The 23634-nt window shown below is 35.2% G+C and overlaps 1 protein-coding gene across 1 annotated transcript in view; it reads left to right on the top strand.

Moving 5' to 3' along the window:
* MOXD1 (monooxygenase DBH like 1) overlaps positions 1 to 23634 on the top strand; it is a 118866-nt gene that overhangs the window by 18298 nt on the left and 76934 nt on the right. The window contains exons 3-5 of the mRNA XM_072643350.1: positions 14034 to 14180; positions 17353 to 17520; positions 17658 to 17741. Of these exons, the coding sequence (XP_072499451.1) occupies positions 14034 to 14180; positions 17353 to 17520; positions 17658 to 17741 (399 nt within the window). The remainder of the gene's footprint in view (positions 1 to 14033; positions 14181 to 17352; positions 17521 to 17657; positions 17742 to 23634) is intronic.

The raw sequence follows: 23634 nt of genomic DNA, 5'->3' as shown, positions 1-23634 counted from the left end.
ATGAGTCCTTCCAGGCCTCTCCAAAGTCTTCCTTATAGCACAATAGTATTCCATTACATTCATATACAACAACTTGTTCAACCATTCCTCAGCTGATGGGCATCCCTTCAATTTCCAGTTCTTGGCCACCTCAAAGAGAGCTGCTATAAATATTTTTGTACATGTGGGACCTTTTCCCATTTTTATGATCTAGGGATACAATCCTAGAAACAGTATTGCTGAGACAAAGGGTCCGCACATTTTGTAGCAAATTGCTCTCCAGAATGGTTGGATCAGCTCACAGCTTCACCAACAATGAATTAGTGTTCCAGCTCTCCCACATCTTCTTCAACATTTATTATATTCCTGTTTTGTCATGTTAGCCAATCTGAGAGGTGTGATGTGGTACGTCAGAGTTGTTTTGATTTGCATTTCTCTAATCAATAGTGTTTAGAATATTTTTTCATGTGACTATAGATAGCTTTAATTTCTTCCTCTGAAAATTGCCTATTCATATGCTTTGACCATTTATCAATTGGGGAATGACTTGTATAGTTATACATTTGAGTCAGTTCTCTATATACTCTAGAAATGAGGCCTTTATCACAGACACTAGTTGCAAAAATTCTTTCCCAGTTTTCTGCTTCGCTCCTAACTTTGGTTGCATTGGGTTTGTTTGTGCAAAAACCTTTCAATTTAGTGTAATCAAAATTATCCATTTGCACTTCATAATGTTCTCTGTCTCTTGTTTGGTCATAAATTTCTCCATTCTCCATAAATCTGACAAATACACTATCCCTTGCTCCCCTAATTTGCTTTTGATGTCAGCCTTTATTCCTAGATCATGTATCCATTTGGACTTTATTCTTGTTTATGGTGTCAGGCATTGGTCTATGCCCAGTTTCTGCCACACTGTTATCCAGTTTCCCAGCAGTTTTTGTCAGATAGAGAGTTCTTATCCCAGAAGCGGGGGTCCTTGGGTTTATCAAATAGTAGATTGCTATATTCGTTGACTACTATGTCTTGAGTACTTAAACTATTCCACTGGTCTATCCCTCTGTTTCTTAGCCAGTGCAAGTGATTTTGATGATTGCTGCTTTATAATACAATTTGAGATCTGGCAGGGCTAGGTCACCTTCCCTAGCATTTTTTTCATTAATTCCCTTGATATTCTGGACCTTTTAGTCTTCCAGATGGATTTTGATATCATTTTTTCTAGCTTTAGAAAATAATTTTCTGGTACTTTGATTGGTATGGCACTGAATAAGTAAATTAATTTAGGTAGAATTCTCATTTTTTTAATTATATTAGCTTGGCCTACCCATGAGCAACTGATGTTTTTCTAATTACTTAGATCTGACTTTATCTGTGTGAAAAGTGTTTTGTAATTGTATTCATTATAGTCCCTGGGTTTGTTTTGGCAGGTAGACTTCCAGATATTTTATAGGGTCTACTGTAGCTTTAAATGGAATTTCTCTTTCTATCTCTTGCTGTTGGGCTTTGCTAGTAAAATATATAAATGCAGGTGATTTATGTGGGTTTATTTTGTGACCTGCAGCTTTGCCAAAATTGTTTATTATTTCAAATAGTTTTTTACTTTATTCTCTAGGATTCTCTAAGTATATCGTCATCTCATCTGCAAAGAGTGATAACTTAGTGTTTTCTTTGCCTCTTCTAATCCATTATTTCTTTTTCTTCTCTTAAAACTAACATTTCTAGTACCATATTGAATAACAGTGATGATAATGGACATCCTTGTTTCACCTGTGATCTTATTGGAAATACATCTAGCTTATCCCCATTGCATATAATGCTTGCTGATGGTTTTAGGTAGATACTGCTTATTATTTTAAGGAAGACTTCACTTATTCCTATTCTCTTCAGCATTTTCAATAGGATTGGGTTTGTATTTTGTCAAAAACTTTTTCTGCAGCTATTGAGATAATCTTATGGTTTCTGTTGGTTTTGTTGTTGATATGATCAATAATACTAATAGTTTTCCTAATATCGAACCAACCCTGCATTCCTGGTATAAATCCTACCTGATCATAATGTATTATTCTGATAAGTTGCTGTATTCTTTTTGCTGATATTTTATTTAAAATTTTTGCATCTATATTCATTAGAGAAATTGGTCTGTAACTGTCTTTCTCTGTTTTGGCTCCTCCTGGTTTAGGTATCAGAACCATATTTGCATCATTAAAAGAATTTGTAGGATTCCTTCTTTGGCAATTTTCCCAAATAGTCTATATAGTATTAGAATTAACTGTTCTTTAAATGTTTGATAGAATTCATATGTAAATCCATTTGGCCCTGGAGATTTTTTCCTAGGGAGTTCATATATGGCTTGCTCAATTTCTTTTTCTGAGATTTTAACTTCTTCTTCTGTTAATCTGGGCAACTTATATTTTTAAAAAATATTCACCCATCTCATTTAGATTGTCATATTTATGGGCATACAGTTGGACAAAGTAATTTCTAACTATTGTTTTAATTTTGTCCTCATTGGAGCTGAGTTCACCCTTTTCATTTTTGATATTGGTAACTTGGTTTTCTTCTTTCTTTTTAAAATCAAACTGACCAAAGGTTTGTCAATTTTATTGGGTTTTTTTTCGTAAAACCTACTTTTACTTTTATTTATTAGTTCAGTAGTTTTCTTAATTTCAATTTTGTTAATCTCTCCTTTGGTTTTCAGTATTTCTAATTTGGTATTTACTTGAGGATTTTCAATTTTTTCTTTTTCTAGCTTTTTCAGCTGCATGCCCAATTCATTGATCTCCTCTTTCTCTATTTTATTCATCTAGGCATTCAATGATATAAAACTTCCCCTAAGAAATGATTTTGCAGCATCCCATAAGTTTGAGTAGGTTGTCTCATAATGGTTATTCTGTTGAATGAAGTTATTGATTGTTTCTATGATTTGTTGTTTAACCCACTCATTCTTTAGGATTAGTTTATTTGGTTTCCAATTAATTTTTAGTCTATCTTTCCATGGCCTGTTATTAAATATAATTTTTACTGCATTATGATCTGACAAGGATGCATTGTCTATCTCTGCCTTTCTGCACTGGATTGTGAGGTTTTTGTGTCCTAATGGTCAATTTTTGTATATGTGCCATCTACCACTGAGAAAAAGATATATTCCTTTCTATCCCCATTCAGTTTTCTCCAGAGATCTATCATTTCTATCTTATCCAGAATTTTATTCACCTCTTTCATTTCTTTCTTGTTTATTTTGAGGTTAGATTTATCTAGTTCAGAGAAGGGGAGGTTGAGGTCCCCTACTAGTATAATTTTGCTGTCTATTTCTTCCTGTAACTCCTTTAACTTTTCCTCTAAGAATTTGGATGCTGTACCACTTGGTACATATATGCTTAGTAATGATATTGCTTCATTGTCTATGGTGCCTTTTAGCAGGATATAGTTTCCTCCCTTATCTCTTTTGATTAGATCTATTTCTGCTTTTGCTTTGTCTGAGATTAAGATTGCTGCCCCTGCTTTTTTTTACATCAGCTGAAATACAATATATTCTGCTCCAACCTTTTCCCTTTTCCCTGCGTGTATCCCCCTGTTTCAAATGTCTTTTTTGTAAACAACATATTGTTAGATTATGGTTTTTAATCCATTCTGCTATCCACCTCCATTTTATGGGAGAATTCGTCTCATTCACATTCACATTATGATTACTATCTGTGTCTTTCTCTCAATTCTATTTCCCTCTATTTATGCTTTTAGTTCTCCCCTCCCCTCCACAAAAGAGTTTTAATTTTTGTCCACCATCTCCCTCAGTCTTCCCTCCCTTCTATTAACTCCCTTCCCTTTTATTCCCCTTTTCCAGGTGTGCTAAGGCAAGCCTGGGGTCCTGGTGTTGGCACTTAAGGGCTCCACCCCCTTGGGCTCAGGATCTCCTCCCTGTTCACTGAGGTGGGGTTGTCTGGGACAGCTCCAGTCCTGCACTGGTCCTCTTCAGCCACAGCAGGAGGGACTCCCGTTTACAATTTTCCTAGCCTCACCAGCTAAGAAACTGTTTATCCCTTTGGCTAATCCCACAATTCCAGGATTTTTCCTGAGGTAATATTATCTGGGTTTTTCAAGGTCAACAAGGGGAGGAGGAGAGTACTTACAGATCACTCTGCCATCTTGGCTCCCAGAAGTTCAAGCAGGTGATTTACAGACATTTAATCTGTGGGCTGATAATCTCAGGAGCAGCCACTGCTGGTACCAGTGGTCCTGCATTTCTCTCTCACTCAGTTCCTCTGGACTCCCATCTTGGACTGATGTCTCATTTATTTTCTAATTTTCCTTCTATCACTCTCATTTAATTTACAGAAACATGTAAGAGCTGGTGCCTTCAAACTGTTGGTGCTCCCAAAATGTTATGATCCAGATCAAAGTGTGTTTGTTTCCCCCCTCATCTGAGCAACAGTAGATAACCTGTTGTACTTAACCATTATCTTCCTACTGGGAGGTTCTGATGGTTCAGAGTGAGAGATCAGCAGAGTACCCTTTGATTTGGGATTCCTGCCCTGGTTATTTCTTTGCAGGCTTCCGACTGAACTAGAAACTAGAACAGACACCTTGTTCTGTTCCTGAGGCATGGTGTCTCTTTGTATATTCACCCAGTGCTTATGACCTTACATCATAATGCCTGCCTCAGGCACAGGTCCCCTGCGCAGTCCACCTTGGATCTTTGATATAGGACTGGGCAATAAAAATAAAGGGGTCATTTTTTATATTAAAAATCACACTACAAAAAAATTAGAAGAAAAGCAGATCATTTTCCTTTTATAGCTATGGGTAGGAGATTTATTCTTTAGTAAACAAGAGAAAGATGCAATTATAAAGGATAAAATAAATAACTTTGAATGCATGAAACTGAGAAGCTTTTACACAGACAAAATTAATGTACCTAGGATTAACAATGGAGTGGTCAATGGAAAAAAAATTGTTTGTATCAAACTTCTTTTATAAAGGTCTGTTACCTAAAAATATGTAAACGATTTATGTATGTAATATATATTAATATAATACATATGTAAGTACACATACACATGCATACATATAAATCAATACATACACATATATATATGTGAGTATGTATCTATGTATACATATACACAGATAGAGAAAGAGATAGAGATAGATATGTGTGTATGCCATTCCCCAAAAGATAAATGGTTAAAGGATGTGAACAAACATTTCTCAAAAATAAAACTGAAAGGTATTCACAACAGGAAAGAATGTTCCAAATTAGAAGCCAAAGAATGATCTCTAATAATGAGAGAAATGTAAGTCAAAACAACCCTGAAGTTTCACCTCACCTTCTGCAAATTGGTAAAGATGAGAGAAAATGATCATAGTCGGTACTGGAATGGTTGTGGAGTGATAGTCATCCACCACACTACTGATGGAGCTATGAAATGGCATGGCCATTTTGGAAAGTGATTGGGAATTATACAAATAAGTGATTAAAAATGTCCATACCCTTTGTGATTTTTGCCATGCCTTTTGGTTTTGCCAAGGGGCTTTTGCTCCCTGAGGACTTTTGCTGGAGAAAGGGTCTGGACTTCTGATTTCATTGACAGAAGGAACTCCTGGTGAGGAAACTCCTACTTATGCAGGTTGTATCTTCTCTGGAACTTATAGTTTTAGTGAATTGATAAGTGCATAGAAGAGTTAATTTGTACAGGATCACACAGTCACTATGTAGCAAAAGACTGAGTTTGAACAGAGTATTCTTGATTCTGAGACCAGTTTTCTCTCTATCCACTATGCAGTCCTGCTTTTCATGAGGGCAGGGGGGAAGTTAATTTATTTAGAGACTTTTCTCAAAATAGCACAACACAATATACACTACTTCTTTTAATCAGCTATTAGTATATTCTTGTCCATCCTTAAAAAGAGAGAAAGAAAAGTTTATAGAAGCTGATACTTAAGCAGAAACTGATAATGTAATTAGATTCAGCCTCATTGTATCTCCTCTCTAATGATCTCCAGATGTCTTTTGATTTTTTTCTGGCTGCTTGGATCTCTTTTTGGGTTTTAGATTTATTCAATCTGATTGATTCCCTCCTGACAATCAGTTTAGACCACCTACTCTTGGGGAATGGAATGGAATTTAAATTGTAGGGAAAGGAACATAGGCGATTTCGGAACATATATCAGTTGTGGGGTAGGGCAGGCCTGGTTGAAGTGCTGTAATGGAATCTGCCTCAAAGGGGAGGAGCACCAAGTGGTTGGAAAGGAATTAATAAAAAAAAGATATGGTGATGTAAAAAATAAATCTCACCAGTTACAAAATTTTACCTTAGCTTGATTTTATCTCTATGAAAGGCAGAAGAAACTTTTTTCTTTTTCTTCCATCTTGTTTCTCATTTTCTTTTTTTTGCCATCTCTCTCCCTCCTCCCTCCCCCTGTACACACACTGAAAGGCTTTCTATTCATAGTAGCCAGATAATGGTAATATTAATATAATAGCATTCTTTAAGCCACATGATAAGCCAAGTAGTTGTTTTAAGAAACCCAAAGACCTCAGTTTTTGGAGTATAGGAAGATAAAGACCAATTGTGACATTATTTATATGGGAAATATGTTTTAGATGAAAAATAACTAACTATGAAACAAACTTATGAAACTCAACCCATCCATTCATAAGGAACTACATATGGATCCCACCTTACTTTCTTTTCCATCTAGGAAAAATTTTCTGCTTTCATTTGCTCTTCTAAAGTATCTAGTAAGAAGTCTGTTATAAGATTATCTCGAAATGATTGCGAAGGGAAGGAGAGACTCAGTCATTGTGACCTATTAAAGTGTGAGATGATTCTAAGATTTGTAACTCTTGGGTTCACCTTCAATATTTCATACTTCTTTGAAACTGGAACATAGACTTTGGTACATTGCTGGGAAGCTGTTGGTAGAGAGGTGATGTGATGAAGGAGAAGGAATACTGAGGCATGGTGTCAGATAACCTAAGTTCAAATCTTCTGCATTCATTCGACTTTGGGCAAGCCACGTGAAGATTGTTTTTTTTAACAGATCTAGATATCTGTAAAAGAAAGGGTTAGGAAGAGAGAATGTATTCTACCTCTCAATTCTATGTGGATCAGTGTTTTAACATGACAGATCACAACTTTGGGGATTGGTTTTAAGATGACAAAACAAGGCACAAAATCAGAAAGTGTTAAGGAAGATCCTCTTAAGATCTAATAAAACCAATAGAAAATTGGAAAGGGAGAGAAAACCACTTTAAGAAAGGTAAAACTCTGGCAGTGAAGTGTCATTGAGCTCCAGGAAGAAGCATAAGGGAACTGATAAAACTGAATTGAATAAAATGAGTAAATTTTAGCCTAAAATTTTGGCTTGAATACAGTTTTTAAAGGAACTGTCCTCTTTACCCATTTCAATGAATTTTTCACTTTGCATCTGAATGTTTCATGCCTTGTGGAAATATCCTGGGTTCAGGAGAAAAGTCTGAAATAGTTTCTACACAATATTCCTCAAATTACTTGGAAAGAAGACAAACGTGAGATTTATTATTTGGTGTTTGTTATGCAAAATGTTCGAATCTAACCTTAACTCATTTTTTCACTAACTATTGAGAAATCATCTATTTTTAGTAACAATTTTTCTCCTTGGACCTCCATTGCTCCTGATTGATGGTTAAGGAATTATAGCACTTTTCAAATAATTGACTTCTGTTTTTTTAGATGCTGAGCTCTCAGCTGTTTGCAGAGAGTGAACTGAGGAGGAGTCTTCAACCAGACCAGTTAAGCACTACCCTCCACTCTAGACAAAGATTCCTTTGTAGGTTACATTACAGAAAACTCTCTACTGTAAATAGTCAAGTACAATTAATTCTTTCTTTGGTTATTATAGGTACTTAAGTTCTTGGAGGCATAGAGAGCGACAAGATGCTAGAAATCCTAAGGGGAAAAAAAACTAAACAGAAGTCATGTTTTCATCTTGATAGAGAATAGTAAGGCCAATAAAATCATCATGTGATTTTTTTAGACCTATTACCAAAACATCCATATTTTGGCTATTGGATTCTATTTGGATCTCTGAATGAAGAATTTAGAATTAGGAGTCCCAACTCTGCCACTAATTCAGTAGGTAACATTGGATATATCACTTTACCTTAATGGGCTTCAGATGCCTAATTTGTAAAATGGGGATTGAATTATGACCTTTAATTCTAGTTCTAACAGTCCATGCATCAAAGCCACAGTAGTCCTAATGTGCTGGACCTTTGGGCTCTTAAAGACAAAACATCTTAAAGCATCATAAAATCAAATTCATAGAAGGTGGAACTACTGAACCAATCATTAATGATGCTAATGTCGGGATACAGCTTAATATGTTTCAACATCAGAGATTTGGATACAGGCATAGACGGTCCGCTTATGGTATATTTATCATTTTTGCAGGTAACAGGCAGCAAAGAGCAGAATTAATAACCTTCGAAGGCAGGGACTATTGTTTTTGTTTCTCCAACAACTAGCAGGCTACCTCATAAAGTAGACACTTAGTAAATGTCCATTCAGTTGAATTAAATAATTAGAAAATAGAATTGAAATCCAAAAAGATCTTGAAAGGTGGAAGCCATAGGCAGAAGTTAAATTTAAATTTAACAAGAGTAAATTAGCTTCTTGACAGGTAGCCTGGCAGAGATAGCTGGCCTCAAATTCAAGATCTGGACTCACTCCTTTTTCTAACATATATTGCCTGTTTGATATTGGGCAGGTCACAGAATATTAGAAGTGAAGTATCTCTTAAGTAAATTAATCCAAAATCTACCCATATAGAATCCCATCTAAACCATTCATGACTATCCAGCCTGTACTTGAAAACCTCAAATAATGGTGGGAAAATGACCACTACCATCTACATTATTTCTCTTAATAATCCTGAAATTATTTCTGGAATTTATTTCTTCCTTTTATCTTTTTTCCTTTGGAAAGATTTAATTCATTGTTATTCAAGTTTTGTTATTATTATTTACTAACCAATGTATGCATTCTTTTAAGCCAATGATTTAAGGGCTTTATTTATTTATTTGTTATCTATACTTAAGAAAGCGATGAAGAAAAATGTTATTATGCTGACTGAACTTAAAAGTTTTTCATGATCTTTTTTTGAGGAGTTAGTTGTTGCCAGTACATACATACTTATACCCTTATGTATTTGAACTTTAATATAATAGAAACCAAAGATGCTTGTGATAGGCAGGCAGAATTTAACATAGAATGACAAGATTTTTGTTGCTGGAAGATATGCAGGGCTATGAAACATGAGTGGAGGTTGAAGGCCTTGCATGCCACCCTTAGTTTTGTTCTGTTTTCTTCTAGCTTATTTGCATTGTTATAGAGGAGTACTTTGGGATAGAGGCTCTTTTCCTTGTTAGAGCCTCCATGGTCTTCTGAATTTGGGGGAAGTAGAATCTTTGAAACAGGTATTTTGTGGATACATTTCCACATGTGGGAATTAAAAAAGAAATTAAAAATCAATTTTCTAAGTCAGAAAATTGCCTGAGACCAAATGTCTCGTCAGTGTTAGAACTAGTTAAGATAGAGCTAATCTTAGCCTGGGACATTCTGTTGGTATTTCTGGGGTTTTTTGGTCATGGACAATAATTGATAGTCCTTGGCTATGCCCTAAAACAACCACATTCCTTTCTGCTAGTGCGAATATTTTCTAGCCACTGTGCCCCGATTGAATAGAAAAGCAGATGGCCCTAAAGAGGATAAACACTTGAAGTCTGGCAGATAGTAGCAGAAAGAAGTATCCATGAGACCAGTGAAAACATCCAACAGAGACAGAATTATAGAGTGTGGGGAATATTTCCTAGAAGAAACAACATACCCTATAAAGAGCATTTAATGACGTTACTAGTTGACGGTGGTACCTCTGCATCACTGGAGGTGTAAGTTACCCTAGTAATTTGTGTGCCTTGGTCACATTCCCCTCTGTGTGTGCCTTCAATACATGTAACCTGACCACAGACTTTCTCTATATGTGTATCCCTCTCATGGTATAGCATACACTATATTTGTATGAGTAAAGGGAATCTATTCCACTTTATTTGCTGTTGAATTTAACATCTTTGACTCTGAACTAATGTGTCCAGTTACCTGGTAAAAGTAATTGCATGGGTAGGGCTCATGAGCTATTGTTCTGAGGGGTTTCTGAGCTACAGAATAAAAACAGTCTTGTGGGTTTTGTGGGAAAGTATGGAGAGGACAAACAAATCATACATTTTATAGCTGTTTAATTTGTCTTTTTTCAATTTTTTTTCAATTATTTCAATTATTATTCAATAATTTTTCAATTATTATTCAATAATTTTTAATTATTTTTTATTACTCTGAACTTATCAATAATAAACAGATTTGAATATTTCCAGTGAAAATAGTGAAAGGAATTGTATGTGAAACCACATCTTTATTATCTACAGCTTCTGTTTTTAAAAAGAATATAATAAATTTATTATGGCTATTTCAAAGATGTCCTGTTTGTGTTTTCTTTCAACCCCTTTCTTTTCTATGCTAAGAATACTACACTGACCTTTTGTTTTGTTTTCTTTTTCTTATCACTACCTCTATTTCTCCTCAAATTCCTCCGAACCCCCTATTAAATATATCCTCCCTTATAACAAATAAGCATGGTCAAGCAAATCAAACACACATATTTTTCACATCCAAATATGTATATCTCAATCTGCTCTCCCATGGCCCCTGCTTCTGTGTTGGGTGGTGAGTAGTATACCTCATCATCAATCCCCTGGAGTGTAATTGGTCATTACATTGATCAGAGCTCCTAAGGTTTTCTAAGTTGTTTTTTCTTTAGCTACACTTTCAGAAAAATCAAATGCTACACTTTTTGGATATCTTTGGATCTTTCTATCATGCCTTTTTCACTGGAAAACTTATCAGTGGAAAAACTCATCATCATGTAAGATTGAATCTGCCTGATACATTTCATCTGTATTCTCTGTCTCCCTGATTGAACCCTTTGCCTGGATGACAGGGCCATGGGCTTCAGGGTCTTTTTTATTTAAAGAGGGGTCTAAGCACAGGTATTCTCCCAATTGGCTCCCAATTCTCCCAATTGGCTACACTGCATTTAGATTTCTCTAGAACTTTCCATCGTCCCCTGGTGTCAGGTACTATCTCCCAACTTCCTGCTTTTCAGGTTCCTGTTGTGTGTTGTTTTCTCCCACTAGATCACAAGCTCCTTGAAGGTAGGATCTTTCTTTGTTTTTACTTTGTATTTGTGTCTCCAGTGTGTAGCACAGTGACTAGCACACAGTAGGAATGGAATAATTATTCTTCGACTGACTGACTTTCTTTCCCATGCCATAGTTATTGTAGGAGTTGTTCTGCTCTTGCTCAGTTCATTCTGCATCAAATAATATAGTCCTTTCAAAATTTCTCTCAATCCAGTCCTCTTGTCATTTCTTATAACATAATAATATTCTATTCCATTCATACACCAGAATTTGCTTACTACTTGATGGATATATAATTTGTTTCCAGTGCTTTCCTATGACAAACAACTGCCTCTATAAACTATTTTGCACACATAGGTCCTTACTCTCTTAGAATTCTTTGTAGTATATGCCTAGTGGTTAATGCTATTGGTCATCCTTCACTGTGAAAGAAGACCAGTGACATCATGAGGGTGATGTCTTGACTTGCTTGCGAATTGAATTTAAGTGAGGCAGAATCGCACAAAGTCCTCAGCCTCACTCTCTCCTCCAGAGTCACAGAAGTCCAATGGCACGACAAAAGTCAAGATGCCTAGCAATGGTTGGAATGGATACAATGGGTGACCTTGGTGTCTTCAATATCTGACCAAACTCTAAGCAATCCACAGCTCCTGCTTCAACTGCTTCATGGATGTTGGAACAAAGTTGTTCTCATCTGTGCATTCCATCACAGGAAGTCTTCACATGCTTGGGTAGACATGCCCCTAACCACCTCAAGTCTGTGAAGACTAGTAGTCATCTCATTGAGCCAAATGGTGTTCATGATTACAGGAATTTGGGGGTATATTTCCACATTACTTTTCATAATATCAGGACCAAGACCCTACTCATCAACAGTACATTAGTGCTTCTGTTAACCAGCAGCGCCTCAAACAATTGTCATTTTCTTCTTCTGTCAACTTTGTCTATCTGATGAGTGGAAGGCAGGACCTTAAAGTTATCTTAATTTGATAGTTCTGCATACATTTCTAAACATACCCACAGGTAGGGTTGGTGAAGCCTCCGCGCTTTATGTAGGTTCTATACAGGATAAGCATTATAGGTTCTCAGTAAAATAAAGAGCAAATATAGCATAATATAATGACCGTATTTTGGGTCAAAGTGTCTGGGTAAAGAAGATCTGAGTTCAAATCTTGCTTTTGCTCTATAATTCTAAACAAGCCACAACTCTCTTAGTCTCAGTTCCTTATCTACAGAATGAAACTAGATGGGTTCTATGACTACTTTTAGCTTTAATTCTAGGACCCTATGATACACGTCTGAATGTTAGCTTCATAACTTACTCCATGTCCACAAGTCAAGAAACTTCTTAGGCTCTTATATCCCTCACCTGTAAAACAAAAGGGAATAGGCTAAATGGGTTCCAATATCCCTTTAAATTATAATATTCTGCAATCTGAACTGCACATGGAAATAAATGTCATTCTATAAAAGTATCAAATATAGATTTTATAATCTTCAGAGGCAGTACATTAAAGAGGACAGAGTAATAAATAAAAATAATGTCATTTTGAGAAGTATATTAAAGAAAAGAGAAAATAAATAAAAAATATCATTTGACCACTTTGTTTCAAAATTCAGGAACCATTGCTAGATATCTGACCATGATTGCCCCCATGATTGCAAGTCTTTTCTCAACATTTGCACCTATTTTGCAGACCACTAAGATTATTTAGTGATGTGCTTCTTAAAAAGCAATGTACATATTAATAAAAATTATTGTACTTATCATTGAATACTTAGCTCCCTTTTCTACTATCCAACATGTATATGTCTGTCTGTGTATATATATATATATATATATATATATATATACACACATATATATACATACACATAGATAAAATATATTATATATGGTATACATATATGATTATATATAATATAATATATAATGTATATATAATTTTCCTAAATGAAAATGTTATTTTTGCCACAAATCCAGATTATTAGTACTTTTAATAGATTTATTATATCCCATAAATCACTAACATGGTCAATGAACCCTGGTTCTTGACCTTTTATGTCTATTAGCACTGTTAATCAGAGGCATAAGGAAAAAGGAATATGTTGCAGAAATGTTAAACCTGTAGTTTTAAAAACTGGGCATATTTTTATATGGTAAATACTTTGTGAACCTTAAAGACTTGTATAATAAATGGTAGTATTGTGATGATTTTTATTGTTCTTGGAATTATTGCTATTAGACTACTAAGAATGAGTCCAAAATCCCATGCCCTGACTATTTCTCATTATATTTCTACCCTCAACTTGTATAATTCCAGCAATTGTGCACAGTGATAACTCATAATAACAAATCTCAGAGTACAAAGAAACAGCTAATTCTCTGATTCCCTGGTCATCCGGTATGTTGTTATAAGCCTGCAGAGGCAAGGACTCTGTTTTTAGAAAGGGTTGCATGTTATATGTGAGTGGTGGATGGATGGTTTGCTTTACAGTTCTGTTCTTCAGTGGTACACTGGAAAGAGGACTGTTTCAAAATAAGGAGATTTTAGTTTTAATACTGGCTTTACTATTTACTATTGTAGCTATTTGACCTTGAAACTTCTTTTTGACTTAGTTTCCTTTTTCTGCATGAAGATGATCTCTAAAGTCATGTTCTCTGACCTTGCCTCTGGAAGGAGCCAGAAGAAAAAACACATTCAAAGATTTTTTGCTAATAATCATTCTTAGATTAGAGTCTGCAAACTTTCTTGAGTTCAGGTCTTTTCTGAGATCGTAACAATCAGATTTTTATTTTTTTCCTTTTCTGTATTTTCTGCAGGATTATTTTACAGATATAAACAGAGAATTGAAGAAGGATCCCCAACAGGATTACCATCTAGAGTATGCCATGCAAAATAGTACACACACCATAATTGAATTTACCAGGGAGCTACATACTTGTGACATAAATGATAAAACCATAACGGTAAGAAAGTTTAAATTGGAATTTATGTATAAATATGTTTATCACTGAAATGAATTTTACATTATACTTAGAAGCACCAAGTCTCTACATATGGATTTTGAAAACAAAGTCCCACTTAATTCAAATCCCATTTTCAAAATGACTATTTTATGGAATATGGAGTCTCCACCTGATTTAATATATTTCAGCTGTAAGATAGTGCTATAGGAATGACATGAGCAATAATTAAGAAAAATAGTGGCAATGATTTTATTTGCTAAATGAATGCAAAACCAATTTCAACTTCCCTTTTATTTTTAAATAAATTAATTACATAATCAGCCTCAAATAATGAAATCTTAGAGTATAGTTACTCCTCTATGCTTTTTTTTTTTTTGAAGAATTATAAAAGTGAAAATCAACTTGCTCTGGAATATTTGTGCTTTCATCTTTCTTCAGATGGATAAAAGAACATTATACAAATTTAGAAATCAACTCGAAAACACCTGAGATTCTTTCAGCTGTGGTATAGGCATTTCTCAAGAGAAAACATCAAAATATGTATTGTGCTTCAAAGCTGTTATGATGCAGTCTGTGAAAGCTAAAATTTTAGTATACCTCTCTGTGGGTTAAAAAATGGATATAGGATCAGAGTTTTACAATCAACAAAATTGGTGAGATAAAATACTTTAATACTTAACAAATTTATTATTTTTATTACATTGATATTGACTTCATCAGCATACATCAAAGCCCCTCCAAGTCTCAGCAGAAGGCTTCATGAGTTCTTGTGGACAAAAAATCACTATCACCTGGCTGGCAAATTTCTGATTATAAGGATCTCCCCATTTAGCTAGGTTGGCCATGGACACATGGTTCATTGAAAGGTTCTTAGTGGAAATCTTCTTGACTTGATAAGACCTGCCATAGTTCAGTTTATTCCAGCATATGCTTCAAGAATCAATGATGACCTGTATGCTTACAAAAAGCTTAGAAATGAGACTTCTGTAAGGAAAGATACAATTATTATGTTATTAAATAGGGGATACTTTAAAAGATTCATAGTTAAATTGATTTATAACTACATTTACCCTTAGTCTTATGATAATGAAAGTCTTTTTTAGAAAAATATTGGGTTCTATATCATTAAAATGAACAAGGTAATTTAAAACCTGTGAGGATATGCAATTGAGATACTTAGATTCTTAAAGTTTGTGTGTGTGTGTATTGAAATATAGTTATCAGAATATTAAACAAAAAATAAATAAGGTCACAGTCCAAAGTTTAAGAACCTTTGACTTAGAAGATAGGTTGTGTGACACTTTAGAAAACATCACACATTATATTAGAATTAATTCCATCCCAAAATTTTTTAAAGATCATTGATTTAATTGGCTTGGGTACTCCTTCTCTCAGCACTGATAACAATCCATCTACACATTTTTAAGAGTTACTTATATATTCCTAAATTTATCAATCTGAGGCCATTCTGGTGATAAACCTCTAACTCCTATATTGAGGAACAAAATATTTCTTTCATTTAGTAAATTAAAATATTAAAATGTTAATTATGCTTTGAAATGACTGATTATGGACATAAGAATGAAGCAAAGTGAATCAAAATATTACTTTCATGAACTACAGAGTGCAATCATTGTCTTATATTGAAATAATAATCACAGTAGTTCTGTTTGTTAGGGAAGAAACACAGTTAAGATTTTAAAGGAAAAAGCTTTACTTTCGTATTTCCTTTCAAAAGAAATTTGTTGTGACAAGGCAGCTGTCAGTAGTGATATAACTGTGGGTGGGTGGTCTGAGCACTTGCTTTTTTTTCCTTTAGCCATCTTTGCTGGTTCAAAACAAGAAACTTATTTGGCCTTATTGGATTGTCTCAAGTCACAAATGTTCACAATGGTAGTATTTCCTTTATTACAAAAATGATTATACATATTTGTTACTGTTGTCTAGTTATTTTTCAGTCATGTCCTATTCTTCATGTCCCCATTTGGGTTTTTTTCTTTTGTAAAGATTCTGGAGTGGTTTTGTCATTTCCTTCTCCAGCTCATTTGACAGATAAGAAAACTGAAGCAAACAGGGTTAAGTGACTTGCCCAAGGCCACACAGCTAGTAAGTGTCTGATCTGAACTCAGGAAAATGAGTCTTCCTGATTTCAAGCCTGGTACTCATCCATCTAGCAGTCCCTGATTATACACGTAGACCAATAAATCAATATCTCATTTATGGCTCGATTTGTATTTTATCAATGAGTACATTGTACATTTAAAAACCTATCTGGAACTTCATTGATGGGTGGTATACTGATTATGTGGATGTTTTATTGTGAGAACACACAGAAGTCCTGAAATGAAATGTGATTTTGATGTTTTTCTCCCCAAAGTGATCAATTACACATGATATTGGGCAAAAATGTGGTCAGTGTCCTTCCCAACATGAATATTTGTATGCATGGTGGTAGTTAAATCAAAATTATTTCAAATCAGTGATATGGGGTAATTTCTCTAGCACTCTGTTTTGGGAATAATTGCATCATCTTCCAAGAAGCAGTGAATAGAGAGCTGGTCTGGGAGCCAGGAAGACCTGAGTTCAATTTCCATCTTTGATACATACTGTCTATATGACCTTGAACAAGTATTTGATTGTTCACTGTCATATTCAACTCTCTACAACTCAGGTTTTATTAAAGCAAGCATTTTATTTTTTAAAGAACAGAAATGTATTTTCCATCTATCCCATATCTACCTCATTCAGAAAAGGAAAGAAAAACAAATTCTGTGAAACTAAAATGCATAGTCAAATAAATTTTGCCCCTTGAATCCATCACTTCTCTGTCAGGAGGTAGATAGAGTGTCTCATCCTCTGACCTCTGGAATCATAATGGGTTACTGCATTTATCAGAGTTCTTATAGCTTTCAAAGTTTCTCATCTTTAAAATATCATTGCTATTATTCAAATTATTTTCCTGGTTCTGCTTATTTCATTTATCATCAGTTTATAAAGGTCTTCAGAATTATTTACTTTTATAATATTGATATTACATGCTTTTATTTATGCTTTTGCCCTTTACTTATAAATTCTGTTTTGCGAACATTTTTGATTTGTCCATTAAATCAGCTAGGCTCTAAGTAAAGGACTTGTCTGAAATTCATTTTCATAAAATGGTCTTTTCATTTAGGAAAGCACCGTGAGAGTGATATGGGCCTATCACCATGAAGACATTGGTGAATCAGGTCCTAAGTACCATGGAGCTAATCGGGGAACCAAGAGTCTGAAATTGTTGAATCCAGAGAAAACCAACGTTTTGTCCACAGTCTTATCATACTTTGACTTGAGAAACAAAAACGTAAGTCTCTTTAGGGTTATATATTTCTGTAAGATGAAAGTTGTGATAGAATGGAGTGCATTTCCTAAACCAATTGCTTTTGCTTACATGGGAAAGTTGTCTGACTTTCATATTTTCTTTCCCTTCTATTAAGACAGGTGCCAATTCCAAATAAAGGCACAACATATTGGTGCCAAATGTTTAAGATACCTGCGTTCCAGGAAAAGCATCATGTGATAAAGGTAGGGAACCTACTCACAGATTAAATTGGGTCTGCTGATGTGTGACAATTTTCTGTCTTTAAGCAAGTATCATGAACCCATATATTTCAGATTAGGAGGGACCCTAGAGATCATCTAGTTGAACTTTCTTGTTTTCTAGTTGAGGAAACTGAGGCCTAGGTAGATTAAATTACTTGTCTGAGGTTTCTAGGTAATAAATGGCAGAGCCATGTGTTTAGGTCCTCTGACTCTATATCTTTTAAGTATACCAAATAAATTGAAAAGATATTTTAATTTGTTACATCTGGGTGAAATAATATGAACTAAGTGTAAAAGTAGAACTAGTTTGGCCACATAATAACTGACTTAAGTCTCACCAAGTTTTGTAAATCTCAGAAAATACTATCACTTTAAATGTATTCTTATCTCTATAAGTTCTTTCTTTTACATACCAGACATAAAAAGTTTCCTGGAAGAAGAGGAGAAGTTATAGATCTATGTATTTATGTGCATAAGTGAATGTTTTGTTTTTAGTAATGGGAAGTAAACCATTTTATCAAGTGAGATAACAATGGCATCCACTTGAAGTAGAGCATTCATATTTCTTTGTACATTACACCAAGAGGGTTGCAGCTAGTAAACAATCATCCATCAAATATTACTTAAGCACATACCATGTGCAGCATGATTGCTAACCACCAAGGAGCATAAAGAATCACAATTATCAAATGGCACACACATACACACGTACATATACATATTCAAGAGAGCTTTGCAAAGCTTAAAAAATTATATAAAGACTTGCTTCCTCATCATTCTTAAGACATGACTACTATTCTCCAAGAATGTATAATGTAATTGGGAAACAAAATTAACCTCTGTGAAACAACAGCAATGCAAGATTATACACACACACATACATACATACATACACTCATACATACACATGTGTGTAAAAATTTATTTCATCCTCAATGCCATTTTATTGCCTCCCCCATATCCAACCAGTTGTCAAGTCCTATCTTTTCTATCTTCACAACATTGCTTCCTATCCACTCTCTTCCCTCCTCTGACACTACAATCATCCTGGGGCAGACTCATTATCTCATGGCTGAATTATTGCAATAACTTGATTCTTGGCCTCCTAGCCTCATTTCTTTACACTACAATTTTTTTTTTTTTGCCACTCAGATGTCAAATTGATCTTCCTAAACCAGAGGCCTGAGTATGTTTCTCCTCTCTTCAATAAACTATACTAGCTCCCTATTACTTCTAGGGCTAAATAGAAAATCCTCTGATTTTTAAAGCCCTTTGTAACCTGGACTGTTTCTGAATTTCTAATCTTTTTCACCTTATTCCCCTCCACTTACTCTGTGATCCAATGACCCTGTCCTCCCTACTATTCCTTAAGCATAACTTTCCCAGCTCTGAGCAGAAGGGTTAATTTAAACATTTGCTTAAGGCTTTATTTGAAAGGGATCTGAAAAATCATTTAAGTTCAAACCATTCAGTTTACAGATGAAAAAACTGAAGCACCAAAATGTCAAGTGGCCCAAGGTTATATGGCTAGTAGTGGGAACTTTATTTTGTATGATACCTTTTACACCTCAGTTGGGTTATCTGCTATTGGAAATGACATTCTCTTTTTCATGGGATATATAATTAGTGAATATCATATGTGAGCACTGAAAATAGAAAGGAGTATATGATTTAGTTCTTGCTCTCAGGAAGCTTAAAAATTCTTTTCAGGCAACCCTTTATTTTAATCAGTTCAACAACAAAAAATACTTTTATTAAGTGCCTAATATGTATAATGCATAGCTCTATGATGCAGTTTTTCTCTATTTAGTCCCTCTATAACTATTAAATTACATTCTCTTCACTGGAAAAAAGAAAAAATAGGGATCTTACCCAGTTTGCTAGTTCTTTAATTTGGGGAATGGCACTTGCAGAATTGAGTGCTGCTTTTGGAAAGGAAACATGAGAGTTTTGAGATGGTGTCTCAGGGAAGGTGAAATATGTAATTATAATTGCATACTATCGTTATAATGTGTTATGATTAAAAAGAACTCTAGTTACACTTAGAAGACTTGAATTTTATTCCTGGTTCTACAACTTACGACTTGAGTGACTGTGAAAAAGTGACTTAGTCTCTATTAGTCTCAGTTTCTTCATCTGTAAATTAAGAATAAGAAAATTTTGTACAACCTACCTTAAAGAGCTGTAATAGAAGTGGTTTGTAATTTGCAAGATGCTATAGAGAAATGTAATACCATTGTCACTACCGCCATGATCATCATGATTGAGAACTGAGATCTCAAGAGATTTGTTGTTCTCTTTTAATTGAAATAGAGCAGAGTATATTACTTACCACCAAGTTAGACTTTATTGTGTTTTTATATTTCCCTGAGTTATACAAATGCAGACTATTTAACTTGGCAGAAGGTTTCCAAGGACAAGGAAATCTAAGCAGATTTATTGGTAATATCACCAAAATTGGATATCCATGAAATGTCTACAAAGCCAGAGAATTCAATAGCCATGAAATATCCATTCATGTAGATCTGTTTTCATGTACCATACGCATCTCATTTTTAATATCAACATGCTAAAAAAGAAATTCTAGCCCAGTTTTCCCATCGCATGAATCACTTCCATTTTTTAAACAGGATACTATCTACTGAATTCTCCAGCATTAACGCACTTTTATGTTTCTGAAATGTCAGCTAGGTTAGTGTATTTCTGTTTCAAGGAATGCATAAACCCATAGTGTTCAAGTCTGTGAATTGTGGGAGATTTTGTTTTCCCAGTGTCAGACAAAGGATGTAATTCTTAACAGCTGGCAGAATTATCTCTGTGAATCTCTTTAATATTTTTGGCATAACGGGTTTTTTTTCTCCCAAGGTATTTTACTTTTTTCCTTATGGATATAGCATTTTATATTCTGAGCATTGAAAGAGTATTGAGCATTGAGTAGCTAATGAAATGAAGTATAATGGCTAATGACCTGGTCTTGAAGCTGAGATGTCCTGGGTTCAAGTCTTGCCTCTGATATACACTGAATGTGTGATACTGGGCAGGTTGTTTGGCTTCTTGGTTTTCTCCTCCACTCTCTAAAACACTATGTTGTAATGACCTGCACTGATAGAGGGACTTCCATCACTCTAGAGTTCCTTCTAATAATGAAATTGCAAATCCAGTCCTTATTCATATCATTTACATCAAGTTGAATTCCTGAATTTTTTGTTTCCCATTGTTTCCATTATTTTGAGACAACCTGGAAGAGTAATAAAAGCACTTGATTGGAAGTCAGGAGAACTAAGTTTCCATTCCCCTCTCCCTCTTCCCCCACATAGCTGCTAATTAGTTATGGGAAAGTCATTTATCTTTTCTAGCCCTGAGGTTCCTCATCTGTTGGCTTAAATGATCGCTAAGGTCCTTTCAATCTCCAGTGTCCTTTGAGTCTATTTTTTTTGTATGTGTATGTTTTGTCTCTTCCATTGTCCAGTCTGAAGCTTAGTCTATCCATCATGGCCTCACGAACGGTAACAGCCAGTGTCAATGAAGCTGCTGATATGGGAAACCTATCATGACAGACTAGGGAGAGGCTGAGAAGGTGTTGTCAAGGACATACCTGTCATTGGCCTTGGGATATGTAGTCATCATTGCTCAGCTCATGACTCAGGACAAATTACAGCACAGCCCAATGCAAAAGATTTTTTTTCAAGTAAACTCAAAACCCAGGGAAATTCTTTTGCCTGTTTTCGTTAATTCTGCAGAAGTGGTTTTCTCATGTCTTTGCTTTTCTAACTGCATTGCTTCTCAATTCAACTGTGATTTATAAAAATATTCTATTTGCTACTTCTATTTCATAAGTTAGATCATTCCACCAATGTTCAAAATCTCTTACATCAATTTCACATCACTATTGAAATTCTTCATGTTGAAGTATTTTTAATCCTACTTCCAACATCTGTCATTTTTCTTGTTGTTTTGTCCTGACATTTAGCAAACTCAGTAACTTTGGACATGTTAGGGGGAAAATCTCAATGTTTTATAGAAACAGAACCTCTCAATCCTCTTCTTTGGAGGTTTCCCATAGTTAAACCATATCATGACTACAATTATGTTTTTTGGAAGGGGGGAAGGCAAGGCAATTGAGATTAAGCGACTTGCCCAAACCACACAGCTAGTAAGTGTCGAGTATCTGAGCTCAAATTTGAATTCAGGTCCTCCTGACTCCGGGATCGGTGCTCTATTCACTGCGCCACCTAACTGCCCCTCGACTTCAACTATTTTGATCTTTACTCTAGAAAGTTCTTCTTCTTGCTCTTTTCTTCCTCCTACTCCAAGTCCTTCCTCTTCCTCATACTCCTCCTCCTCTCCTTCTTCTTGTTCTACCTCTTCTTCTAGCTCTTCTTCTTTCTCTTCCTCTTCTTCTACTTCTTCTTGTGGTTCTTCTTTCATTTTTCTTTCTTCTTCTTTCTCTTCCTCCTCCTCCCCATCCTTGTCATCCTCCTCATCCTCATCCTCTTCTTTCTCCTTCTTCCTAAGGCAGCATATCACACTGCTGGACAGCTTTAATTGATAGGTTTGTTGTTTTTTTTATTCCTTTACATTAATCCTAAATTTGCCTCTCTTCAGATTCTACCCTTTACTATTAATTCTGTCTACTGGGTCCAAGCAGAATATCAAATCTTTTTTCCACACTTCAATCTTTCAAATACTTAAAGGCTGCCATCAATTTCCCACTGTCTTCTTTTCTTCAATATAAGCATCATAAATTTCTAAACTAATCCTTATATGGCAAGTGCTCAAGGCCCTTCACCATTCTGGTGGCCCTCTCTCTTCTGGATACTCTCCAGTTTACCAACATTATCCCTAAATTGTGGTTCCTCAAACTGAATACAATAATCCAGATACACCTCTGGTGTGGTGGGACTATTATCTTCATATAGGGTCTGATGTTCAATATGCTTTTCCTAATGCAGATAAAAGTTGAATTAACTATGTTATGTACTTTACAAAGTCAAAACATAGAACTGAAAAGGAACCTCAAAGACTATCTTGTCCAACTCCTTCATTTTATAGATGAGGAAACTGAGGCTCAGAACATTTAAATGGCTTGCCCAAGAGCACACAGGTAGTGTCAGAAGTGGTTTGTAGTGTAGAGTCAGCAACTTTTCTGCTGTCTCGTTGTGCTTCCATATCAATCATATTGAATGTGAAATACACTAAAATCACCTTTTCAGACACACTGCTATCTTGCTATAGTCTCCACTATCTTGTATCTATGAAATTGTTGGGATTCATTTAATCCAAATATGACTTTGCATTTATTTCATAATTTTCATATTATTCAATTTGGCCCAATATTCGCTAGACTGTCAAGACCTTTTGGAATCCCGACTCATTTGTCCAGTATGCTAATTTCTTCCAGCTCTTTCATCTGCCAATTGACAATTTGATGAGCTTGTCATCTCTCCTTCAATCTGAGTCACTGACTCTTCAATCTGTATTTCAAGTACTACTACTACTACTACTTCTCTCTCTCTCTCTCTCTCTCTCTCTGTCTCTCTCTCTCTCTCTGTCTCTCTCTCTCTGTCTCTCTCTCTCTCTCTGTCTCTCTCTCTCTCTCTCTGTCTCTCTCTCTCTGTCTCTCTCTCTCTGTCTCTCTCTCTCTGTCTCTCTGTCTCTCTCTCTGTGTCTCTCTCTCTCTCTGTCTCTCTCTCTCTGTCTCTCTCTCTGTCTCTCTCTCTCTCTCTGTCTCTCTCTCTCTCTCTGTCTCTCTCTGTCTCTCTCTCTCTGTCTCTCTCTCTCTCTCTCTGTCTCTCTCTCTGTGTCTCTCTCTCTCTCTGTCTCTCTCTCTGTCTCTCTCTCTGTTTCTCTCTCTCTCTCTGTCTCTCTCTCTCTC

The sequence above is a fragment of the Notamacropus eugenii genome, chromosome 2 (genome assembly GCF_028372415.1).
Source record: "Notamacropus eugenii isolate mMacEug1 chromosome 2, mMacEug1.pri_v2, whole genome shotgun sequence".
Taxonomy (NCBI): domain Eukaryota; kingdom Metazoa; phylum Chordata; class Mammalia; order Diprotodontia; family Macropodidae; genus Notamacropus; species Notamacropus eugenii.
The sequence above is the reverse complement of the archived record's forward strand: the minus strand, read 5'-3'. Positions and strand labels throughout refer to the sequence as shown.